Source organism: Pyxicephalus adspersus, chromosome 7 (genome assembly GCF_032062135.1).
Source record: "Pyxicephalus adspersus chromosome 7, UCB_Pads_2.0, whole genome shotgun sequence".
Lineage (NCBI taxonomy): Eukaryota > Metazoa > Chordata > Amphibia > Anura > Pyxicephalidae > Pyxicephalus > Pyxicephalus adspersus.
In genome coordinates, this window is record NC_092864.1 from 38,938,197 (window position 1) to 38,965,195 (window position 26,999).

A 26,999-nucleotide genomic window follows, 5' to 3' on the forward strand; every position below is an offset into this window, starting at 1 on the left:
TGGCCTAATCTAAAACCAGCCCTATACAGCTCACATGCCTACACTGCATAAACATTTAGTGGTATTAATAACAGAGTCACATTCATTGTATCTCTTTTGTATCTGATCTTAAAACTTTTTATGAAACCATTTTTTGCATGAAACCCTCCAATTATAAAATTGCTCCCATCATGGTATGGGTGTATCCATTGATGAATAATTCACACAAAACATCTTAAAACACATGAGACAAAATAACCTTAATGAAGCCTTTATTATTCAAAAGGAAAAAAAGGAAACATAATAAATATTGCAGAAACATTTACAAATCAAACGTACAAGGTGACGGACATTGAAAAGAGTTATGTTGCCCAGCTGTCAGACACATATAATTTAATTGCTTTGTTACAATATTTAAATATAAAGTAAGCACTTGCTAGATAGTTTGATGTAATACTGCTCAAAGCACATTGCTGCGTTACGGTAAAAGTACTGCCGTGGTTAATATCGGATCAGATGGCAGAGGACGGGGATGGTCTGCAGCTTTTTTTGGCACTCCCGTCCTGTTCTCTGTGTTGGAAGGTTGGAAAGACAACTGGAATGCCTGAGACCACCTAATGCTCTTCTACGGATATGACACAGTGCTTGTCTACACATGAAACACAGGGTTTAACTGTCATAACACAGACTCGCGCTTCAAATAACGAAGCCATTAATGGAAAGAATGCTTGCATTCAACAAGCAAGAGTCAGAAAGATATGTACTAGCTGAATTTTTTCTGTTTATGTCACCAGACCTCCCAGCTACCGCTCAGAAAAAATTAAACATTGCCACCATATTTTCAACGACATCCTGCATTAAAAAAGGGAGTTAATGTCAAACTTTGGCTTTGTAGTCAACATAGCAAAGCAAAGGAAGAGGGATATAAATTTCTTTTGCATTGTGAAGGTTTAAGTATATTTAGGTGTGTGAAACTAGTTTCAAATTTGTTTTATTATATCTTAATATAAATAATATATGTTTGTCATTCTGCACGGTGGTTAATTTATCTTTATTTTATCTTTATCTGAATACAGTTGGCACAATTGCACAGATATGGATGTAAACTGACCATAAACATCCAAGATATCCCACTGGTGATAATGGTCACAATTATTAGCATGTCAATATTATTTAAACATTAAAGCCCTCAAATGATTGGGTTATTGCTGATCACTGCAGGTATTGGAGATCTAAAACGAGGCCAAGATAACAGTGGCGAACGTAGCCAAAAGTGGGCCCCTGTTCAGAACTGACTTAGGGCATCTAAAGGGGTTCCTTGTGGCTAATAAGGATACAAAGCCCTCCTGCAGCAGCACATTTTGCATCTCCCTATGTCTGCTCCTGGGTTTGGTATAGGTCTAGAATGGGTAAGATTGACATCACTGCTCTGAAAAATATTAGTGTTTGTTGCAAATTACCTACAATGTAACCATTAAACAGGGGCCCGGCCTTTAAACATACACTAAAACCTTCACAGAACAAAAAATATTTAAAAATAAAAAACATCCTTTCCTCTCCTTTTTCTCTGCAGTATTAGACTACCAAATTGACAGGTCCTCCTTTACCCCTTTTAAACAGAATGGTCACACATTATGGCTGACAAGTAATTCAGGTTCTCATACAGTTGTGTTAGATTAGGTGAGGAGGACGATGTTTTGATTATTACGCTGCTTTTACTAAATACTTGCAATGCAGACAGGGAGATCAAATGCCAATTAAAACCAAGCACCAGCTGAAACTTCTTTTTCTGACTTTTGGGAAAAGGTGGGGAATTGCCCACCTTATTCAAAGTTTTGGTTGAAGCTGGACTTTTAATAACTGTTCATGTTTCAGAGTCTCTCTCGAATATGATAATCAGGGAAGGGTCACCGACCCACTGACACCAACTTATGTGTCTAGCACCTTTTTAACTGTCATAAAATAAACCAACTGCCTATCACGTTTCAATCTCTGGTTCATTGCCAGTTTAAATAACAGCTAAACATATCTTAAAAATAAACTATCACATTAAAAAGCTAAGTCAATAAAAAAGTACCATGTACTATCTAGCCTACGTAGCTGTGCAAGAACGTTATACAAATGGGAAAGTCAAAGAGGAACTTTCCAAAAATGTCCTTCTTCTGTAGAAGATCCTAACTGACCATTGTGGTCTTCACCTACGCAATGTGAGTCAATAAAAGAATGGTGTCCCAGAGTGCAAACAGCATCACTTGAGTCAGCGTTGAGTAAGCATGGTACTCTATCTTGGCCAAAGAATACAAAGAGAAACAGGTGAAACTTGGGATCGATCATTTTAGAGTGATGAAGATGACATTTTCCCCCATCCATCTACATGATCCAATCATTTCTGGGGGGTGTTTTTTTTTGTTTTTTTTTTCTTTTGGCATTGCTTCTCTCCGAATTGCGTCTGCAAAACAACCCAACTTTTCTTTTCGACACCATCAACATGCTGCATTCTTGAGTACCAATGGTGAAAAAATCCTTATCAACTTGGCTTTACCCAACATTAAATTCCTCTTTGACTGCTCCGTTCATTGATCCTTCACTAAATCTTCATATGAACCGCACCACAAACGCTCATCACATTATGCTGCAGCTTTTAGCTTTGTCCTTTCTTAAGTCTGTGGCCACTGCAGTCAGCTCTGGTCTGCTAGGCATGTGGGAAATTCTTTTTGTGGTTCTCTGAGTTTTATTCCGTTTGAGATTTTTGTTAGATTTATTGACGCATGCCAGTGTGGCTACATGGAAAATGTCCCTTACACTGTTCTCAGACTGTAAGGCTGAGCATTCGATGTAAGTGGCTGCTCCAATTTGCTTGGCCATATTCGCACCCTAGAGAAAAAAAAAATAAAAAAATAAAAAAAAAGCTCAGTTAGAAAGAACACTGGTGGGACAAAAGGGTCACATTGCAATGATTAGTGTTCCAAAGTTGAACAAACTAAACTGGCCATAAAGGCCATAAGGCTTCCATTGGCGACTTCTCATTTTGAACCTGCTACTTGCTAGGTCGCCATATTGATCCCTTATGCTTTAGACTTTAGTGTTACTGACCCAGGCCAAACCTGGGGATGAGAAAGTTCTGATTTCTTGCATTTTTGTTTCAGGTTAGTAAGATAATACTGTAGTCATGGATCAGTGTTACAGCCAAGCTACTAGCATATTCCCTATATAATGTGCAGTACTGCATAATATGTTGGTTTTTATAAATACTGTTTAATAATAGTAATGATAATATTATTTAGGAGATAAGCCGCAATGTCAACACGTTCAACTTTTAAAAGACTCTGTTAATTTCCACATCTCAAAGTGTCAGAGTCTCTTTAAAGTTCATCCTCTGATCCAATTAAAAAGTATGCAAACAGAAGGCAGTATTAAAACACAATTATTTTTGCTTTTTTTGCCATATAAAAAGGACTCTTAAATTAAATATAAGCCCAAAACTTCACTGTATGCAAACAAGCAGCTAGAATAAATGGTGTAAAAGTTACTAAAGGTAATGATATAAACACATAAGTTACATAACAATAACTTAGAAGCAGCTCCTGAGTCATTGAAATTGCTTATGGTTGTCGAACATGATAATTGTAGAGGGCAAACATTTCTAAAAACTACAAAAGCCTGTGATCATAATCTCGACTTAATGTGAAATCTTGGTGGATTTAGATAGCACATTGTGACAAAGCTGAACTAGAGCATACAGACCTGTAATTACTTAACATTGCATTAACTATGATTAGCTATCAGCTGGGAACACAAAAGAGCGATCTCAAGCTACCCACAAATACAAAAGGTAGGTATAGCAGCAAATGTGTTTATTTTATACTGATAGAATGCAGGTTCAATGAATGGCACCCGATCTTCATGAAAGACAAAAATAATATATCCAGTTACCTACTGTTAGAACGGAGAAACATCTATCTATATATTCATACTATACAGCCAAGGGTTAGAACTACCGAAAGGGGTTCAGTCACTATGGTCCCTGAGATAAGGCTTGAACAGTCAACATCGATGCTCAACTAAGCAACACATTGATGGCCAAACTTTCTGTTATTTTTCCTTTATGTTTGTACATGGTCCTATCCCATGGTGCCAAGCCAAAGCCTCAAATAGTAAGGCATTCAGAGTGTACCTATGCCATGTGCTGCACACAGTCATGGTTCCCATTTTATCACTATTTGTTGTCAACATTTACCTTAAATCCCCCTATTATTTTAAAATATGACTCTAACGGCACCACAGAGTTCCATCACTAATTTTAGGGAACCCCATTTGGTATATACATTTGGAACAAGTATTTATTAAGGCTAAGCCAGATGATCAACAAATAAATTGAAGACCCAGGCCAAATGGACCATCAAGTGGTTTCCCTTCAAAAAACGAGTCTGTCTCTTGCTAAAGGAATATTTTTGCTTTAAAACCTTTTACTTTACTGATTATGCAGAACGTACAGGAAGCAGTGCTGGCGTCAACAGACCTCAAACATTTGACAAGCTGTTTACATAGTTGTGAAGGTTTAGAAGAAAAAAAAAACATTCTTGGCTCACATACCTGATCATAAGACACTGGCGTCTGCCTGTGATTGGACAGTTCCACTAGCGTTGTGAGGTCCGTTCGTAAATCAGACTTGCAGCCAACCAGCAGCATTTTTGTATTGGGGCAGAACTCCTGAATTTCACCTTTCCACTGCAAAAGAATGTTATGTGAGATCAGTACAATTCATCTGATATAGATAAAAAAGATAACACTCAAGACATGAAAGAACAGGAACTGGTTGACCTACTCCAGGCAAAAAACTTTCTTTTCTTGTTAAAGCAGAGGAGAAAGGATAAGAACTCCTGACAGGTTTGTACTGCTGTGATGGGTGTCACTGGTAAAGAAAATCTTCCCGCCAGAGACAGAGACTACTAAGAACATTTTAAGGTATCTTTTTACAAGTCAGACTGAAGCTTTTCTTTTTATAGTAGGGTCATGTCCCTGGATCATTCACTTTCAATGCTATTGCTTGCTATCAAAATCCAACTACAGTATTTTTGTAATTAAACTCTTTAAATTCATGGACAGGTATCTAATGTGCCAAGAATTAAACTTCCCATATCTATTTAGGCCTTTTATATAGTTGCCAATGGAAACACATGACCCTAGGCTTTTCTTTTTCTTCTAAATTGTTGTAATTCAGTGCACAAAGAGCATGTCAGTGCAATCCAAGATCACAGATTGAAAGAAAAAAAACTCATAAGCAATATTTACGCCTATGCCGATCAAAGAAAATAATGCATAATACAATTTTTAGAAACATAGCTATGTAAGAAAAAAAAGATATGAAATGCCTATGACCCTGGCAGCCAACTCACCCCTAAACCATCCTTGACATTCACAACCTCTACTTTCCAACCTATTCAGTTGTATTAGCCACCAGCACAGGCTAATGGCAACACATATTGGACTCTGTGGACCTTCTGCTGGACAGTGTCTGAGATTTGATGAGTAATGCAGAAAGGCTGCATATTTTTTGGTATTTTTATTAAAGTTAAAAATGTATTTAACTGGGAATCTGGAGTAAAATTAGCTCTGCCATTAGGATGTAAGGAATTCCAGACTTTGAAATTTTGGGATCTTTATATATTGATGTTTTCTTGTTTCAGAACTTCATTTGAATTTCAGCTAAGCTCATGACACAAAACTCACTTGAATGAGATGAAATAGGCAAAACAATCTACGCTTTTGACTTGCAAACTAAGGGGCTGTAATGACAGTTCCAATGTACGAGAAAAAGGAAGTTACCTTTTTAAGGACGCTATCCAGTGTTTCAGGACGGCTGATGTCAAAACATATCAAGACGGCATCGGAGTCTGGGTATGAAAGAGGGCGGACGTTGTCGTAATAAGGAGAACCTGAAAAGACAGAGAATATACCAATTACCATTTCTGCATATTTGATCAATGTTTGTTACTTATCATTTGTTCTTTGTTTCTTATTATACACACTTGTTACGGTTGATGTTAAAGTATCGGAGGCTAAATACACATATTAGATGTCTGTCTGAGATATGTTCATCTCTCCTCTAAAGTTGTTGATTGATCCTGGTGGAAGAATGAACAACCGAGCAGGGACACAATACTTACCTATGGAGAAGGACACAGCAGGGTGCAACTTGCTTGTCCTCCCTCCTCCATAGAACAGCACAGAGATGTGTATACAACACACATTGGTTCTACTGTGACTGCAATGATCAGGAAAGATAATTCCCAGTGACATTAACCTAACGTATGTACATACCTAAGGCTGACCAATTCTAATTTCAACAGAAATAGCCTAGGAAAATTGATTGCTGCAGAGGCTTAAGCTTGTAACACATATATAGTTTTATAAATATATATTTAGTAGTCATATGATATTTGATGGAAATCCAGTCTGAAGAACACCCAACAGGTGCAACACAGGGATTTACTGTGCTGTGAGAGATACTATGGGCTGCAGGAAAGCAAAATGGATGTCATGACAGCACCAAAAGAGGCAGAATTGCTGAGTGCCACCAATGAAGCCCTTGAGACCCATTACACATATAGTGACAAAGCTGGAAATGGTAAGGCACTTGGTGGTATACTGCTAGTTTGCCTTGGCATCTACTTTAAATGTCTACTTATTTATAAAAGCTTATACATTAGGCTAGGCTATACATTAGGAGTGATAATTAAAGAAAAACAGAGGTCAGGCTTATCAGAGGCAATTGGGAGCTAAGTAAATACAAGTAAAGAAATAAATATGTTTTACGCTCCCACTGAACACCTACGAGGCCATCCTTGAGATGTAGGCTATTTGGGGAAACGTGTAGAATGATTGCCGCAGGACAGTAAAGGGAAGACTCCAATGATCTCACCCTGGAACATTCCACACATACTTCTCTCTTCTGTTTCAAATTACTTTAAACAAGTGAATGTTCCACATGATTATTTTAGGACCTACAACTGTTATTTTAAATTCCACACAGTGTTCCAGGCTAGCCTTATATACACACTATATATACTATATACAAGGACTTTTTCACAGTTGCAGATAATAAAAATGACATGCTTTCACAGTTCATAAATATTGGACAGTGTGCGTCACCTTTTAAGCAAGGCTTGGGCTGTAACATGCTTTAAATGGAATTTTGTTTTGTTTTTTATTTAAACATCAGTGTGATATAAATATCCTTACCAATAATTTATGTTTAAAATAAATATTTTTATATAGAATTTGTAATTCATAAGGTGCAGGCATATTTCTTCTCAGTGCTACAAAACAATTGCACTGGCTTTGCTTCCAGTGTTACAAAACAATTGTGTTTTATTGCAGCTTCTAACTATGAAAGTTCAATTACTGAGCCCACTGACACTTATAAATAGACCCAAAGAGCGCACTATTTTTTACTAACCGGTGAATAAATTAAAATATACAAACACTTTTTAGGTGCTTTTTTTCATTAGCATCACCATACTGTAAAATCAACCCAAATCTGGCAATCAGAAGCTCCAGTCAGTTGAATGGAATCAATGACTGCCATCATTTTTGGCCAAAATATCAGTTATGGAAAAAAAAATTAATTTAAAAGTTATGTTGAACAGTCATAGACACAGGGCTGTGAATGCAGCAGTTCACTGTGGTCCCATCCAAAAGGAATTATATTGTGCACACAGCTGCATGGTGTGCAAGTCTGGTTAATTTCTCTTTGGTAAATTTCAGTTTGTTGCGCACCCAGGAGAGTCAAACCAGACTGCTTCACATCGCAGGTAGGAAAGGGCACTTACATTGTGGCTGAGATTGCTCCCTTTCAAAAGTGACAACTGTAGTGCTGATCGGCATGTTTGAAACAAACAGCACTGATCACTATTTTGGCCTATGGCATGCTCTATCTTCATAGTAGTGAATGCTTTTGGCAAATGCTAACGTGCCCATCAAGTTTATCATATCACAGTTACCATTTTTTCAGTAGTGAACATGGTGATGTTACGGTGAAGTCATAGAAACCCTTTTAGGATCCCCTATCAGAAATGTCTGCATTCCTGTCTATTCCATTGCCACAAAAGGAGAGAAGAGGTGTAGTCAGTATTCCAGCTGCAGCCCTATGGGAAGCTCAGCCCTGACAAGCTGTGAAATGACAAACTCTGTTTATTAGTAATTCAGGATAATCCCAGCTACAGCTTCAAAGAGAGCAATGCAAACCTCCCGCCTTGACTGTGTCAAGACATTATTGCACAACAGGCCCAACAGGGAAACGTCATCTGTAACCGGATTGAACTGAGCAGAAACAATGAACACCATGTGCCATATTCACAAGCCTCACCCAATAGGCAGGGACTTCTCACTCACATACCTGCCTGCTGAAATCACTGCAGATTCATCCTAGCCTACCATATATGTACAACTTATAGGGCTGCTCCCAGAAATCAGCCGTGGCATAGGATGGTGTGTTTGTCATGCTAATCACTGAGCGATCTTCAGGTTCTTAAATCTGCATTTATAACCGCAGATGTACATTGTTCATACATGTCCCCTAGTTTCATGCGAAAGATACCTGTCAGATCCCAAGCCCTAGCTATAGAGAAAAAAAAGGATTATGTACAAGTTTCTATCTAGTGTTACATTTTTTTTTTAAACATTCCCGCTTAAAGTTTCATAGCACTAAAATGGTATGTTAATGATAAAACTAAAATCCTAGTGGCTGTGCCTACACTACAACAAGAAAGTAATACTGAAATGTCCTTTTCAAACCAAATTTAATTCAAAAAATGGACTACTGAGTCCAAGTGCACAAAGCAAACCCAAAACCAAAGAGGTATTGAGACCAATTGCACACAGCAAACCTTGTGGCACAGAGGGTATCAGGGCCAAGAGTACATATCAAACCTGGAGTTGCAGAGGGTATCAAGGCAAAGCATACTTATCAAACGTGATGGCAAAGCGGTATCGAGGTCAGGTGTATGTAGCAAGCCTGGTGCAGCAGAGATTCTGTTTTAAAAGGTAATCTAAATCTAACTAAGCTAAACCCAATAGCCCCTGATCCCTTCATGCTACCTATACCCTTATACTAGATGATGTTATTTCTCTAGTGGCTGGTAGAGGGGTACAATCTTGAGCATGACTAGCTTTTATTAATATACCACTTTTGGCAAGCATGTTTATTAGGGTCTACTAAGAATGGGATGTGCATGTACAGTACTGAACAGCTATGCTGAGCCAAAGGGGAACTGGAGCTCGATTTAGCCATATGGACATTCAACCCATCAAAGACATATTTTAAGTTATGATTTCAAGGTCCTGCTCACATTTCACAACCCACACAGGAGGGTTTTTTTTTTAAATACTTGATCAGATTCCAGCTTTAAAAGTAAACTGTTGCTTTACTCTGCATGGTTTGAGGTTTTACAGCTGTAATGGCAATTATTATACAAATGAGCAAATCTTTTGAAACAAGACACCCTGAACTTTTCCTTTTCTGCATTTCACCTGCTTTAAAATCATTGTCAGTGGAGGACACCCAACAATTATAGCTCCCCCCCCCCTACCACTACAGCTATGACTATTTAGGAGAAGTGGTCACAACACACTAATATTTTGATTTCCCCCACAAGTAAAATGCAGAAACTATGATGTTTGATTTTAACTTGATTTTACATTTTATGTTGCCAATTTAAAAGCAAACACCTGTAATAGTCTCATTTACAAGCAGTATTTGCATAATTATGTGTGGTATTGCCATCTCATTTCACTGTCATATCTCACATCCTGTAAAAAATGCTCCCAGTTGTACCATTAGTCATCTGGCTGATGTAATGAAATGTTAGGTGTAGATATTAGAATTCATTGTTAATTGTCAGCTTGTTGAGCTCCTATCAGCATACAATCCATATGGAATGGGTTTCCCTTGGGGTTAAACTCATCCGGACTTTTGCTGTCCTCAATTTGTAGCAGTAATCACAGCCAGTGTGACAGGTGCTGGGACCCCAAGCAATCCTATCTGCACATCATAGCCGTTGGAGCCTCAGGCAAGTGAAGATTTCCAACACATCAATCATGCTGTCTGCTTGATGATTTTGAAACCCTCAGCTTTGGGAAATGAGGTTGGGTAGCTGACTGAAAGATGTGCAAACGGTGCATTTTAAAGAAATGCAATGGACGGTAAAGCTATTAAAACATGGCATAAAAAAACACTTGTCAGCCAAAACACCTTCAACTTCATTTTAACTTGGAAATAGTTGCATTTAGATCAGTGCAATACCTTATTATCTGTGAATGTGAACTCCAAATCCATTTTAATATGCATTTTTAATATATTCTGCAGACCCCAGGCAGCCCTAAGGTCAACTGATGGAGTGTACACAGAAGGCTAACAACACTGCTGCCATTTGCAAGTTATTAGTTTAGTGCTGATTGCCAGTAACAGAACTGGTGCAGGCTCAAAGTATGAAACCTTGCAACAGATTCACAAAAATTGATTTGCTTAAGTATGTGTATGTATACGGCAAGGGATGGTCATCTAGTGGCTTAGCAACAGTTACCAAACAATTGTCATTGTTTTACAGGTTTCCAGGTTTTTTTTCTCACGTTTTACATCTTGCTGCTGAAGATCTCCAGCAGCTATTTTATAGTCCTTTCTTGCCTATATGCATAAACCCTAATACCATTGGTTAAGGTGGGTTTCTTGATGGGGCCAACAGCTGAATATATATCATGGCTTCCTACATTCTTCTTTGGAATGCATTTGCAACAAAGTAACAATTGGAATTCAATAAAAAAGCATTCCCACCACACTTCTGTAAGTGTTTGAGCAGCCACCATCACCAGGAGTTATGTTAATTAAAGCTAAATAATTAGAAAGGACTTTTCAAGTTAAGAGAACATACTATAGAGTATACAAGCAAAAAAACACCAAAATGTACAAAATGTACATCCAACAACAGTTTGCATTTGAGGAAAAACTCCAAGTACCTCTTAAACAATGTTAATACCACTTAAAAAAACAGACAAGAAGACGGACACATGAGCAGATAATATTCCAGAACACACAGCTGTATAATGTGCTGGCAGAAGTCCAGTGGCCATGGTTAAGTTCTCTCCATAGCTTACAAATATTGAATTCAAACACGTAAAACAGGATTACAATTCTCAAATACTTGTATGATTCAAAACAAACACTTTTCTAGCCTAGAAGCTGCCAACTAAAGAAAATACTCCCCAGGTAAAAGCCAGTCCATCCAAAATTAATATTTGAGTTGAAATTGGAGCTTAAAAGATGGAGACAACCCTTGGCTTCTCATGGGTCTTGGGCACGCCAACAGATCTTCCTGACATTATTCCCAGTTATGGTTTTGTTCACCTTGGAGATTTGTGAAATTCTGCCCACCTTTGAGTGTTCCAGCCACTCTCATTATTAAAGACCACAGCATGGCTGAAGGCCCATAACTTGGGGTTTAGATATCAGTTATCTCACCAGTAGGGTCTCCAACAGATATGAGAAGCTGTCTGTTTGTTTAACTCTCTATCATTTGCCAAAAACTAAATAAATAGGTGGACTGATATCCTAAAGATTAACGTCACTAGAGCTACCACCTCCATCCATGTCCACATTTATTATGAAGCAAGATGATGGTGGATTCTCCATAATATTTACTAAAACAAATGGAGAGTAGCTATTTTAGTAAAAAAAAAAAAAAAGTCAATAGCTGGTCTGCATGCTTTACCGCTCATTAAAAATGCATATGTTTAGATTTCCCTTAGAGCGCGTTATTAATTGATCAGACATCTAGTTAAAAGACTAGCTCAAACGTTTCAGTTACCGAAGCCCCACTGTAAATTAAGATGAAGATGTACCCCCTCCTTCCTGGAGCCATCATCGAGAGCCAATCAGATAGACAAGCGAGCTGAACGGACACAAACAGGAAAGTAAACATAATGCTGTAGACATGGGGCTTTTATAATAAACCACAAGGAATCGCAAACAGCCTGATTGATAGTAAACACATATCTGAGTTCAGCCAAAGGGCAGCAAATGGAATTCACTTTGAAAAAAAGCCCATTGTGGAGGAATCTCTACTCAAACCACAGATTACCAAAATGTATCAAAAACAGGACACACTACAAAGAACAGAATGGGCTTCTGGTCTCTACCCAAATCATGAATAGATGTTTAAAACATTTTTCTGACTCAAGCTCTAGGATCATATTCTATCAGATTTAGCTTGCAATGCCGACTACTGGGATAACCACTATTACAGTGACCATTTACAATGAGTACCATTGTGATAGGTCAGGCTTTAGTATGATGGTGGTCAGATGGGATTCCTAGTGGTACCTTGGCGGTCAGATGGGATTCCTTGTGTTACCTTAAGGGATTTCGAACTTTCATGTTAGGCAATTGAAAGGTTAAAAAGCAGTGGTTTGTTTGGGGGTATTTGGGAATTAAATACTCATTTATTTACCAAAGGCTGGCCGCAAACTATGCACAATGAAAATGATAAATCCAACAGCTTTCAAACTTGGACATGTGCCTGAATACAATTCAATACACATGTTTAAAAGGAAACACCCATATTGGTTACATGGAAAGAGCCTCCTGGATTCCAGCCATAATGACAGGAAAATGGAATCTTTAGAAGTGGAATTTAGTGGTAAAGATCCCCAGCTTTGGTTAGTATCACTCCTTTATCTCCATCTGCTTTCCATGGAATGAAAATACAGAAAATGCAACTAATTCTAACCAGAGACTCTGTAGTCATTTCAGTTGAATCATTCTGTTTGGCGTTTTTGTCATTAAATGTTGTTTTTAAAAAACAAATTTAGAATGCTCCTACTTTCTCTTCGATATGAAGGAGCTCTGAACTTGTAAGCACGTGGTATCACCTACTTCATTTGTGGTGTATTAAGCAAACTGAAAAGTGCATTTGAGAGACTTACTTTTAGGGCTTACATTCAGTTTAAGCCCCCATATCTCCAACAGATACAGGTTTTCTGGGCTTATACTTGCCTTCAGCCCAAATCAAGGGATCTTACCACTGACACGGACCCAGTGGTGGAGAAATTCAGTGTACTTCTATTGTATTGACCATACCTTTGCTGTACTGAAATCCCAAGCAGTATTTTTAGCATTGTGCAACTCTCTTTTGCCAAGTTATGGAACACCTTCCACCCCGGGGCGGACATAGGATGGTGCAAACTGTGCCGCTGGATGGGGTCCCTGAATCCTCCTCAACCAAAAGGGGCAATTCCAAGGTACCCAAGTCTGTTCTGCACAGGGACCACTGTGGACTACATTCTGCCTATACATACCGTACTTTTTACAAAATGTAACAATATGGTTATGTTTAAAATGAAATAGAGCTTAGCAAAAATTGTAAAATTTTATTGAAAGTGTTAATATATCTGTCACATACGTGTTAAAACTGCGAGAAATCCAGAGAGATGCCAACTTCCTGCGTTTCAAACTTGCTATATTTTCTCTCTGTGGACTACAAAATATCTTTCCTCTATGATATGGAAAAGAAGAGGGGTGGTTTTCCATAGCATTGGCCTTAGGTTGGTAATGCTGCTCCTCCTATAGATACAGTATGGTGCATTATCACCGCAGAACATTGGGGGCATTACTGGTAGGATCACAGATGAAAAAAAAAAAAACCAAGAACAAATCTTGAGGCATGCAGCCACCACATCTATGACTTAGTTGTAATAGATCACATTTTTGAGTTTGGATATGCTTAGGTTACCCAGACTGAGTAGTAAAAGGAAATGCTGCTATATCCTTTGCAGAATGTAATAGGCATGTAGCTTGTAAACAACGGGGAAGCAGTATTCATATGTAAGCCCTCTGGTCTCATGGGCCCTGGGCCAATTACCCTTGCTGAACCCCCTTCAGCTCCCCTGGTCATAAAATTGATATAACTCATCAAAGGAATGAAATACTTTTGGTGCAGCTACATCCCCATCCAGCTAAGAAATTTCATAACACTCGTCAGGACCACACAAACATCACAGTTTACACAAGGACCAGGAAATGGTTTCTGTGGAATGTCACACAAACAGCCCTGCAGAATATACATAATATATAACTGCTGAACAATGCAAGTCTCTTTATTGTCGCTAGACACAGGGCCCCTACATGTCCTAGCAGGGAAGACTTGCGCAACTCAACTCCTGGATGTCGGCCAGGTATTCTGGGAGCCCAACATATTTTGGCAGATCTTTTTAATCACTTCCATGCTTTGCTCAAAGCTTCCATCCCCAGCACAAAGGAGCTGGAGATAGCAAACATTTTTAATTAAAACGTAAGAACCTTCCACATATAAACTGTGTTAGAGAAAAAAAACACACAAAAAATTGAAAAGTATAAAGCCGCCCTAATTCTCAGCATATAAATTGGAGGAAGAAAAAACAAATGTTTACTGTGCCTTTGAAGGCGAACTCTTCAAAAAGCGGTTTCTCAAACGACGGAGAGAGCTTGCGTCTGGAATCCACCATCTGACAAGGATTTTGTCTCATTGGGTCTGGGAGATGGTAATTGTAAACAGTTTGCACAAAGTTAGGACTGCTAAAAAGAGCCTAGATGATATTGCTTTTTAATTTAGGCCACCCTGTCACTTAAGAGTGGGGATTTTCTGGATTAAAGGGTAACCATTAGGACGGTGGCCTTTTAATTAATTCAACAGTATGCAATGCAGCCTGGTCACATGCAAGCAACCAATGGTGCAACAGAATCACAACGTGGATAGTAATGTTCCTATATTTTATCCATTTTAAATATGCAGAATACAAAATAATACATGATGATGCTCAAAGCAATCCAGTTAGCTCTTAACTCTTCTGTTGGCTGACAACATTGCCACTGCTTTATGAATTTGTTAAGCAATCATCAGCTATGTCTCAGTACAAAGCTCCACCTATCACCATTTTTCTCTCCAAGATAAACTATGATACTTACTCTTCAGTAAATTGAAAATCATGGAACCCACATAGAGCCCTATACACGAATGTGTTCTTGTGTACGGAAAAGTAGCTACTTTACAGCCAATTTTATCCAATTGGTAACTGTAAAATAATCCCTTCGATTTAAAGTAAGGACACGGTGAAACAACAGCTCCCTTTCTTTAAAATGAAATGTTTTTGTCATACACACACACATTATGATGAACTGATTCACACTCTAAATTGCTTTTGGCTTTAGTCAGCTGCAGTAAACAATAAAACCCATGATCCTCATCCATTTATGTGCAAATCTGTAGCAGGAACAAGGACGCAGACGCAAACCATGGATCCAAGCAGAAGACACAGATATAAAACTTCAAATGTCAACACTGACCAGTAAGTTATTTGCACAGTTTATTTAATGAGGTAAAAAGCCATCTGCAGAATGAACATATGCCCCTCAGAATTTATCTTTTAAGGTTCTGAGAAATGAAATTGGATTACTTGCTGTGAAATGCTATACTTCACACATCATCACAGCACTTTGTAATATAGTCTTCAGAAGAGGTTAAACGGGCCAAATATTTCCAACCCATTACTTCTCCATAGGTGGCGGTAGTCTTGGAGTGGCTCTGCATCATTACTCAAGCAGCCTTTGGAGGAGGCACTGAGCGGGAATATAACATTTCTTTTCATGTTACAGTGGAAAAACCCATTTGTGATCCGTGTTGTTTTAAGTACCCAAAACCTAGAAGAGGACATTTGCCCGCAGAAAGTTCCTAACCCCAAAATATACCCTAATCCCGAACACTAAAAAATAAATAAACCCTAAAACTTAACCATGAAGTTACCCTTATACATAAATAATAACCTAATCTTTAAAACAATACCCATAATACCAAAATGGAGCCATTAAAATTACCCTAATTTCAACACACACCCATATATCCTGAATCTATTCGGTAAACCCAACATCCTAAATTTGGGCCATGAGCCCTCAGGTGGTGCTTACATACAGTAGCAACGGTCCTGCTCTATGACTGGAGGAAAACTTCCTTCTATTTGGTAAAAGAGTAAAAGGTCATATGTGGAGGAAGCCTTGAGATCAAGAGTGTTGGAGTCACCCAACCACATGCTTGCTCCCTGGGCTTTGCTCAGGGGTCACTTATTTCATAGGAATGCTGATAAGACTCCAGTAGGACTGTCACCAACAAAACCATCAACCTAAAGATTAGAAAGTTGAAAGAACCTCTTAGGACAATTTCGAAATGTGAGAAGTCTGAATGAAATGGGCTCCCAGGATTAAGGTAGGAGGCCACTCATGATAAGAAAAAAGACCAATAAGTGAAAGCCAGTTTCTGTCTGCAAAGAATAGGGCCCAGTCTTGGACGTTCCCATCAGAGAGCCTATCAGGTGCTGCAAGATGTAGCTTGGGGCATCAAATAATTGAGCTTTCTGGAAATTCCTGTAACTCAGAAGCAGTAATTGAGTATTGTAAAGGTGAGATGATTTCCCTGCTTACCTTATATAAGTTCCTCAGGGTCTAACTCTCTAGTAAAAGTGCCAAGCAAGCCTAACCTGACTTCTTGTTGATATCCAATAATAAAAACATCACCAGAAACCAAATATTTCCCCATTTGTATGTCTAAACCTCTGAAAGAGAATCCACATGGGCATTACAGTTGTTTACACAGTTATGGTCAATAGTAATAGCATTTTTTTAATGAAAATATACTTTCCATATATAAAAGGACAACCACATATTGTACAACAAAACGGAGTACTCTATAGTAATCAGAAATTAGCTTTCACAGATCTTACTGGTATTGATTATTTCACCTTATTTATTTTATGTCATCATTGTTCTTTGAATCCCTTACATCCGTCAGCCTTGTATAAAAGCCACACTGGAGCATTGTGTGGCATATGATGCAAAATTGCAATGCTTTGTGACTTCTGAACGGACTATAATGGCATTTAATTCTAGGCCTTGAATATAATGCTTTTAACTAAATTGAAAATGGTGAATATGTTGTAGGATCAATCAGAAAGGTTTGGCACCACGGTGACCCGCCTGGCCTGGTTAATTGAAAACCTAAAATAAAATATTCATCCTATGCAAAAATAAATAACTATTATTAAAAACAGTGGATTTCTGAATAGCCAGACCCAAAAATAGCAGCATGAAACACCAGAGGAATGCATCACAACGTGCTGCGATAATTTCCTTGTTTCCCATTTCTCTTCCTTCCCCCACACCCCATGTCCTTAGATCAGCTTTCAGGAGCCTGCATGGGGAACTTGGATGTCCCCCACCCTCCATCCCCTGGGATCAGCTTACAAGGCCTTGGATGGTCAACCAGGATGTCCTTGAAGCTGCAGAAGTGAAGGCCCCCTCCTATTTAACCCTGCAATGTGTCTGGCAGGTCATCAGAGGTCATCTCCCATTTGTCAACATCTCTCTACTCAATCCCAGCTAAGTTACACAGCATTCTGCAGGGAAGTTATGTGACACATGCAGCCAGGTCTCTTGCTATTGTTCAAAGACTACAGAGCACAATACCGGAACTGCCTGAGCCTCTAATTTTACCATGTGCTTTCCCATACCATCACAATCCAGACCTCCTGTTCATTCCAAACATAAATTAATTTCATGAACTGGGAATCTCCAGGCACACATATTCAACCTTTAGGCTGTCCAATACCTGAACATTTTCTGATTGCTGAACATGATGACCGATGCTGCCTATTTCTCACAAACCATGTTTGAGCTATGTGTTAACATGCACATGATTGCATAGACAGGGACCTCTTACCATTTGTGACTTATATAATCTACATGGTTTAAAAATACTTGAAGCATGCCACAGGTGATAGCACCATATACATAATTATGTGGAAAATTAGATTATTGTGAATTAAAATTGCATTTAATGCACTCTAATGTGTCAATGCAAGTGCTTGCATTTTCAATCAGATTGTCTGAAAAAGACAAAGCAGAGGTGATGGTCCACCATCACCAGACACTACAGTATATATAGCAGAGGTCATTAGGTTCGCTAATGATTAAAAGTAGTTCGTGGACCAGCTACTCAACCTTAAAACTGACTGGTACACACATCAGGTCACACTCCACCAGCATAGCCTTGCTGTACAGTCAGCAAAGCAGCCGCCAGAAATCTGAGGAATTCCAACTATTTCCTTAAGCTGCCTGCAGATCTCATCTACATTAAACAGTTACTATGGAACAAATTACTATAGAAGGGGGGAAGAGACGGCCACAATACACCCTATGGAAAAAGCAAGAATAAAAGACAGATCCTCAGGCTAGATCACATGCTGGAAAAGCAATTCTAGCATCAATCTTTACGACTGCTCAATTCCCAGAAGGAATGTTTCAAATACATTTTCATATAAATTCAGGAGAGTTCTATCTGCATAATATTACTATTCAACTGTTTTTTTTTTTTTTATATAAAGCACCAAGAGGTGGGGGAGAGCAGTAAACATTAAAAGTGAGGATGCACACAAGTCAACTTTTAAGATAGGCAAGAGGGTGACTTTTGGGTCAGTTTTGCTCACCATAAAAATGAGTATGCAACAATGGCTGGTTAAACCAACAAATATTTTTTACCCCTACAACTTTAAAAGATATGGCTTTAAAAAGAAATAAATTTATTCATTAAACAATGCAAGAATCAATGTGCATAAACATAATCTGTCCAGCCTCAGTGAATTAAATTTCGATTGGTTGATCTGGGTTACTGCACTTTTCGTTTCGCTACTTGAAACCCTTATTGGATATGCCCAACATTTCAGCAGAACATAATGATGAAATCTATTTTAAAGGCTGCCCGCGTGGAGTCACATGATCCAGTTCTAATCTGAGCACAGACTCCTCCGCTACAGTAATAGCAGCAATCAATGACAAAATGTCTAGTAACAGATTGTTAAACAAAGTGGATAGTAATGTCAGTTTTGTACTGCTTGTTATCAAAACAATGCTGATGGCCATGGGAAAAAAATTGGACTATCAAATAAGTTAACACAAGGGGTGTATGCAAAAACTATATAAATACTTGAATTACTATTCACAAATCTGACTTCATTAAACAATGCTGGTTGCTAAAGGCTAATAAACTTTACAACACCAGGATACCTGCCCGGGATCAATCTACTTGTGATGTGTACATTGAACAATATATATATATATATATATATATATATATATATATATATATATATATATATGAACACTATGTACATACACACACACACACACACACACACTTTTTTGGATCAATGCAATTCATTTTCAACACAGCAGCCTGTAATACACTTGAATTCACAATCAGAGAATAATGGCACAACAGCAATATAAACACCACTCAGTATCACCAGTTATTAACAAAGCCAGTCTATACCGGATATAATAATGACTAACATATCTGAATCTCTTACTATCAAGTTGGACTACAATAGACATTTTTTGAGCTGTTGCAAATTACTTTTACCTAATCATTCACTTAATCAGTAAACAGAATGCAAAAGACAAAGACGTGTTGAAGCCATGAGCTTTCAATTAGTGACAGTGCAGTGAAGGTCAATTAAGAGTTGGATTTGAAGGCTAAAACCATATGGGCAATAATTTTAGTATCCTATAATACAATACTAAAATTGCTACTGGTTGGAATGACACCGTCACCTTGGCCACATAGGGCAAAGTGATGTGATGTCTATGAAAATAGCCACCTGAGCCCCTTTCACTCCATCCAGCCTCTACCACCATAGCAGGCAACACTCAGACCAGCAGCGACTTTACAGAAACACTGCCACTTTGACCTGAATATGCAGGAAGACTAATTTGTATAGTGCAGGATCATAGAAGAGTTTGAATAATCATTATTACATTCAATACGTGTAGTTTACTTCACGGGGAGTCATTTGTTCTATCAATGTAGAAGAAATGAGCTATTAAAATTCATGTCTGTAGCTCAAGCCTAACTATGAGTTAATGTGTCCAAACACACATCAATTACAGGCTTGACTAGGCCCTTTTAGGTCCCATCTGCTGATCAACAAGAAGGCACAGAGCCATCTACTATGGCCAGTCAAAGTCAACAATGGCTAGGATGCACAAGTCAAATTACAATGGCTGCCTCTCAATAACCACAACTTATGTGTACAGTATTGTACAACCACAACACAAGTATATAGCACCATATACTGTATGACCATTACCATTGTGCTATGGTGTAGATATGTATCGGGGGATCCCTAAATGCAGATATCTGGCCATACATCTGTAATGGTCAAACAGCCCAATCATTCTGGTTATGGCCAGATGTAAATTGCACCTTAGGTTTTTGCATTAAGGAATTAGGATTATGTTGCACAAATATTTGCAGCCAATATAATGATGGAAGTAAGTTAGCATTTCTATCCCAAATTTTATTGCTTTCATTGCAAGCTCAAACTCGCCTTCTTATAGTGAGGAACTACTAAATATGTATGTGATCCTTGATCATAATAAATCATACAGAATTATACAAGCCTTGGTATGAAAAATAAGGTTGGAAATGCAGATGGACAGCATATCAAAGGTAATAGAAAAGAAAACAGACACAAATAATACATATGATCATATTAGCCATCAAAATGTCCCATAGTTATTGTGTGATACAGCACAACCACAACACACTGTAGCACCATACAGGGTGTATGTGTATGGGTTGGGGGGGTATCTGACACTGCTGACAGTACTGCAGAAATAAAACTTTAATAAGTTATTGCTGGTGCCTCGTGCAAACATGATAGATTGCTACAACGGTGGTCATTAATGTGTCTTAGAGGTACACAGCAGGATTTCATGTTAGTTTAAAGATCAACCCTTCCTTTCTAGAAACATTTGATATTTGGAATATTGGATATTGCATTGTAAACCACAATACCAAAACATTTATTCTTTTGGTCAGTAATTGTAATATATTGTGCTTATTTATGAAGAAGCTCCAAATGTTTTCACTGTTATGTTATATAAAACAGTTAATTAGACTTGTTTCTTTGTGATGTGCTGATGCATTCAATATTGGGCCCAGTTAATATGAAAAATATTACCTGTTTGTAAAAGCACCCATTGGCTTTATAAATAAGTCCTATTTACATTTTTGCAAATATTCTCTATACAGGTTTTTGCAAACTAGAATTCTTCCAAATTTTATGAAAAAAATAGTCCAGGTATCTCTATACTGAAACCCCATAGTACTGACACCTCCAGGATCCAGAGAGCTAGGGCATGGAATCCCCCAATAGATGAGCCCAAGGTTGCCGAAATCTTTTTTACAGATCTAGCTTATAACTGCTTCAAGGGCATAAAACACCATCCAAATTAGCCTATGTAGCAGCTATGGGGCTCAGGGAAGGTGTCCCAAAGGCCCTTTCTCTTGTTTGTATTATGTTTCGCCAGGCAGCATAAGTATTTGGGGAATATAGAGGACACACTGACTTTTGCCGGATTGCATTTAAAGCAAATTTGTAAAACATAGAGCTGTTTTTTTCAGTGGGGTCCTGTAAAATACTTTGCATATCTCTTGGGTACCGGGCCATAAAGTCGAATTTCTTCTGTTGCAGCATTATTAATATTATTAAACAGGATTTATATAGCGCCAACATATTACGCAGCACTGTACATTAAATAGGGAAGCATGAAGTCTAGATCTTCCCTACTGCAATCACCTGCAAAAAACCACAACAAGGTCTCCTATAATATGTGCTACAGCACCTAACTTATATTTAAATCGATTTTTTCTTAGTCTTCCAGCAAAGTCCTAAAAATATTTGTTGATTTTGTGAGTAATGACCACCTAATGCACCTTCCAATGGGGGTGGCAACAATGCCACAATGTTCCTGAAACCAGAGTAGAGTTGCCACTCGTCTGGACCTTCTTACACTACAGTGGGATGAAGAAATATTGCAGCAGGTGTGTTATAAGCATTGTCACTTTTAATTCACAACCCTGTAGATTGTCAGTCAGCACCTGGTTACACCTAGTCCTGCCCATTGTTTTCTGGATTGACAGCTCTGTCTTGTCTGGTTTATGAACAGAACTTGTTCTTTGCTCTAATAATGCTAAATCTATCCATTGTAGGGACAGGTTTTGTTCTTTAGCACACATTTAAAAGTGGAGACGAGAGGTACTGTAATTACCCTAAATTGGTGATAAGAACTCTATTAGGACCACTTCCCACCAATTTTAAAAAGTGACATGCCAAAACAGTTGTGATCAGGTTGCAAAAAAATCACCTCTGATCTTCTTTGTACTCCATAGTGATCTCCACTTTCAGAGTTCCAAATGGCAACAAAAAATTGGAAAATATTCCTGAGCATGTAGATCTTGCAAGATACTCCAGTCTGTTACAAGATTGTCTTCTTGCAAGATCTTACCTGCTCACTGGCGGTGACTTCATCCATGCCATGTGAAGAAGGTGGGGAAAGGCAGGTTTAGCTTGTTTTTTTCCCTTTTCAGGTACATTAAGAATATGTTGTTTGGGAATGGGGCACTGAGATAATTGCAGACATTCCATTTTATGAATTTGCAATATATAAATAAAACGTTTCATAAAATGTTTAATTACACATTAAAAGAAAAGAACCTATATCAACGGTCCACAGTTCAGATGCTGCCTATGAAATTCTTTGGTCTTCACATAATTGCATACCACAAGTCAACCTCATAGGAGATCAAACAAACAAGGAACATACATTTCACATGTGTTAAACTGTTCCGTTACACATTACATCATAGTCAGCCACATATACAAGAACAGAATGTGAAGCTGGGATTCTCAGAAAACCTCCAAATTCTACAGCACACTGTCACGTTAGCACCGCAGTGAACTGCCTTTGTTGCGTGTACTATCCAATCACAACCTTTGATTACCCCTCACAGTATTTGGGGGATGAGAGCACAATTCTTACTGGCTACTCTGGGCAATGCAGAAAGCTTTTTTCCTTCACAATAATAAATGAGGCAAAGCAATCAGTATGTCCTTAGATTTCATACCAGAGAAATTCCGAACAAGATGAAGATTGAGCGGTCTGCTTCCAAGAGGCAATTGGACCCAGAGGAGCTGCGAGTTTAACAATCAGACGCTACCATAAAAAGCAGCTTGTCAATACAGAGAGGAAGGTTGGATTACTGGAAAGCCTGGATGTACCAAGGAATAATAATGAGCAATTGTTAGCTTACTAAGAGGTTCTGCAGCAATCCACCTATCTGCAGATAACAATGTGTTAGAATGGAATAAATTATTTATAGGTATACTAACAAGTCTCTAGTACAAGGGATTGGGAATAACCTGGATGGAGTGCCTAGGTAGGGTTAAGCTACGTACACACGTCAGATTTTTATCGCCTGATAATCGGCATCGGCCAATTATCGGGCGAAAATCTGGCGTGTGTACAGTCGGTGTCGTCCATCGTCCGGACGACCGACCTGCCGGATCCACGGACGATGGACGACAGCTGATCGTAATGAAAGTGAAGGGGAGAGCGCGCAGCAGGGTGCCGCTCCGTCGCTCTCCCCCTCCCCTCTCCATAGAGCATGAACGGTGCTGTATGTACAGCACCGTTCATGCATCGTGCACTCCCTTGTCGTTGGAAAGGATCGTGAAAGATCCTTTCCAACGACAAAAATTGGCAGTGTGTACGCAGCTTTAGCCTACCATCAAGGTATAGGGGTGCAACAACTACAACCTCTGACATCACCAAGGGTCCACAAAGTGTATGCTAAAAAAGACCTTTAGGGACTGCAGACACATGCTACAGGAAATTGTTAGAGGCAGTGTATGTAAACTCAATGGATTGTTTAATGAGGGGTAAGTCTACTTAAAAGACGGCTTCAGCTGTGGCCCCTGACATCACCATGGGGCTGTATGTAATACATGCACATGTGTATGCTACAGAAGTCAAACACTGCACAAACATAGAACAATGACAGTTGGAGATTGTGGAAATGCTACATTAGTGGCTCAGAACATGTTACAAGAGACTGTAAGATATTATTGCCATTACCAATCTCTTAAAAGTCAATTGCCCACTACGGACATATGGGATTCAGGTCTGAACAAAAAGTACCAAAGGGCCACAGGTCGGGCACCTGGAGTTTTGAGAGATCCTTTATACTACAAAATTGAAAAAAAAAATGTAAAGCAGATGTAAAATCATATTGTCTAACCATCTAAGGTGTGGATTCTATGTTTAACAGCTGCTGCAGAACCCCTTGGGATTTTGAAGTGCCCTTGATTGAACGCAGCCTTGGAAGGCAATACCCCACCGTGATATGGTACAGTTCACTTTAATGCTCCCCCTTCCCCATGTCAATATTACCCAACATTACAATCTGATACCAAAAATGACAAAGCACATTCCTGAGATGTTAAAATGTTGGTTTCCTTACCAGATGTATCCCATAGACTCAGCTCTATTCGCTGTGTGTCGATTTCAAAACTGGCTGTGTAATTCTCAAATACAGTGGGCACGTAATTCTGATAGAAAGAAAACAAAAATAGGATTATGTCACTTGTCATAACCTTACCCAGTGCCACTGTCATCTGCCCCAATCAACCCATCTGAAAGTTAACGCCAACATTACTTAAACAATCACATCAACTGCCATGGTTATTCGTAACTGTGATATAATATGCAATTATGCCTATGGGAGAAAGCATTATAAATAATTTATTGCCTAACTCAGTAGACCGTGATGTTCAGAATTTTAGGTTGCCATCCCAGCTGTCGGTGGGCTATTGTTCTAGGACCCCCTTATTAATTTCAAATTGTTTTCACTGGCAATTTTTCAACAAAACAAATGAAAAGACTTCAGAGGGTCCTCCTGTTCTCAAAGGAGTTAAGACCCAAAATGTTATACATTGCCTATAATTAAATCAATCTCATTAAAATTTCTGGGGTGTCACTCCCTCTCAATGACTGTATGCACCCCTGCTTTTAACAAGCATTGCACATGCACAACATGCATCCATTACTAATTTATAACCATACATAAAACATTACAGCTATAAATCTAACCATAGGAGCTTGCAATCTACCATCGACACAGATAATATACTAGTTTTAAAAAAAAGGCTGAGTGATGAGAAGTAATTAAATGCCCGAAAGGAGAGTATAGAGGGAGTGAAAGATTAGAAATATAGATTCCTGTAAATCTAGCCTGCAGAGCTTGCAATCTATCAACATCGCTGCTAACAAATCCTATTACCAAAAAAAAACAAAAAACTGTGGTTGACAGACGGAACCCAGGGGGCTGAGAAGTAATGATATACCCCTGAGAAGAAAGAGGAGGGGGAGTGAAAGATTAAGAAGCAAGGGGGGATTTATTAACCCTTAGGGAACTAGATGGGGCAGTAAATCAGGAGCTTGGCTGGGGAAGTGACTTACCTCTGGGAAGGAATCCTTGGCAAACACATGCAATAAAGCAGTTTTGCCACACTGGCTGTCTCCCACCACCACAATTTTACATTTGACATTCTGGTTGGGATCCATCATAGATTTGCTGGACAGTTTCTGGCAGGTCCTTCTCTCCTTCATTGAGGTGAAGTTATTCCTCCTTGTTCTGGTGTAACAGAAGTTGTGCAGAGAGAGAGCTTGGTGCTGTAAAGCAGATGCAATTCCCCCAGAGGTCCCTGGCTGCAGCTATTGCTGCTATATCCACGCAGCTCCGGAGCTGTGCTGCTCTCCCATCCAATAGAGAGGTGACTGAGCTTTGTTTCACTACTCCTGGCTGGTTTTATGAGTCCAGCCTCCTGCACTATTCCAGTACAGACCCACCCTTTCCCTTCTAGGGAGCCTGCCTGCGCAGCAGCCTTGTGGGTTGTATCCAGAGCGCCACCTTGAGGCCACTGGGCAAACTGCAGCGATCACAACTTGTTACTTTGTATCCAGAGGTAACACTTTCATTAACTGAGCTAGATAGAGTATTGATGTATATAGCCACATCCCAATATTACTTGCAACGAGAGAGAAAAATAAGAGTTTTTAAGGAAGAACTGGTTTATTTTGAGATCAATTATCTATCTATGGATAAAATCCGTTAACATTTATTAATAAAAAACAATCTGAGGGCCATCGATAAAAACTTCTTATTTATTTTACTTGTATTTATACATCACAGTCCATTGACATATCACCATGAAATGGGCTCACAATCTAATGTCCCTACCAAAGCCATTTGTCATCACAGTCTAAGGCCAATTTTCTAGGGGCAATTACCCTAACTGCATGTTTTTTGGAATGTGGGAGGAAACTGGAGTACATGGGGAGAACATACAAACTCCTGGTATAACTGTATATGTGATATTTTAATTTTTTGTTTTGTTTTTATTTATTTTTAATTGGGTATGCATTGGTTTCTGTGTTTTACAATCTTAGAAAATAATGATTCACATTCTAGAAATGTGAAAAAAGATTATATTACAAAATATTCACTGATTAAATCTAATTACATCCCAAAATTTTATATGAAATGTAAGCCCGATCTAATATTTTTAAATAAAACAGACACTGTTAATAGCTCACTTGATACCTATTCAAACTGTCGATGAATGATATGATCCAAAGTGCTATGATAAATATGTGCACAACCCCTTTAAAAAAGGCTTCTGTAGTAAAACTCTAAAAGCTACCATTAAGCCAAATTACAGAAAAACAGCTATTTTTTTTATTTCTGTTCATCTAATTCGAAACCTTACACAGCTCTTCTTCCCTGCTTCACAGAAAAGCTTCACTAATAAAGTAAGCAGACCCGACCTTTCTCTGCTTCACTTTCATTTACTGATCCTTTTATTATTAATATTATTATTTTTATTATTATTAATATTAATAATATTAATAATAAACAGTATTTATATAGCACTAACATATTACACAGCGCTGTACATTTAATAGGAGTTGCAAATGACAGACAGATACAAACAATGAGAAGTGAGGGGAAGGCCTTGCCCAGAAGAGCTTACAATCTAAGAGC

General features: G+C 38.5%; 1 protein-coding gene across 1 annotated transcript; it reads right to left on the minus strand.

Annotated features, from left to right (window-relative positions):
- Positions 1-234: 234 nt before the first annotated feature.
- RND3 (Rho family GTPase 3) lies at positions 235-25,744 on the minus strand. The gene is made up of 5 exons (XM_072418143.1): positions 25,415-25,744; positions 24,417-24,504; positions 5,806-5,915; positions 4,573-4,707; positions 235-2,853 (listed from the first exon to the last, which is right to left on the minus strand). Exons 1-5 carry the CDS (start codon positions 25,562-25,564, stop codon positions 2,602-2,604), a joined length of 735 nt encoding a protein of 244 aa, XP_072274244.1. The 5' UTR covers positions 25,565-25,744; the 3' UTR covers positions 235-2,601.
- Positions 25,745-26,999: the final 1,255 nt, after the last annotated feature.

Excerpts from the sequence above, each read along its gene's own strand:
- RND3 (XM_072418143.1), bottom strand. The coding sequence starts at position 25,564 with ATGAAGGAGAGAAGGACCTGCCAGAAACTGTCCAGCAAATCTATGATG. Across the intron at positions 5,916-24,416 it reads GAGTCTATGGGATACATCTG|GTTCTCCTTATTACGACAAC; the intron begins GTAAGGAAACCA and ends CTGTCTTTTCAG. Across the intron at positions 4,708-5,805 it reads TGGATAGCGTCCTTAAAAAG|TGGAAAGGTGAAATTCAGGA; the intron begins GTAACTTCCTTT and ends ATTCTTTTGCAG.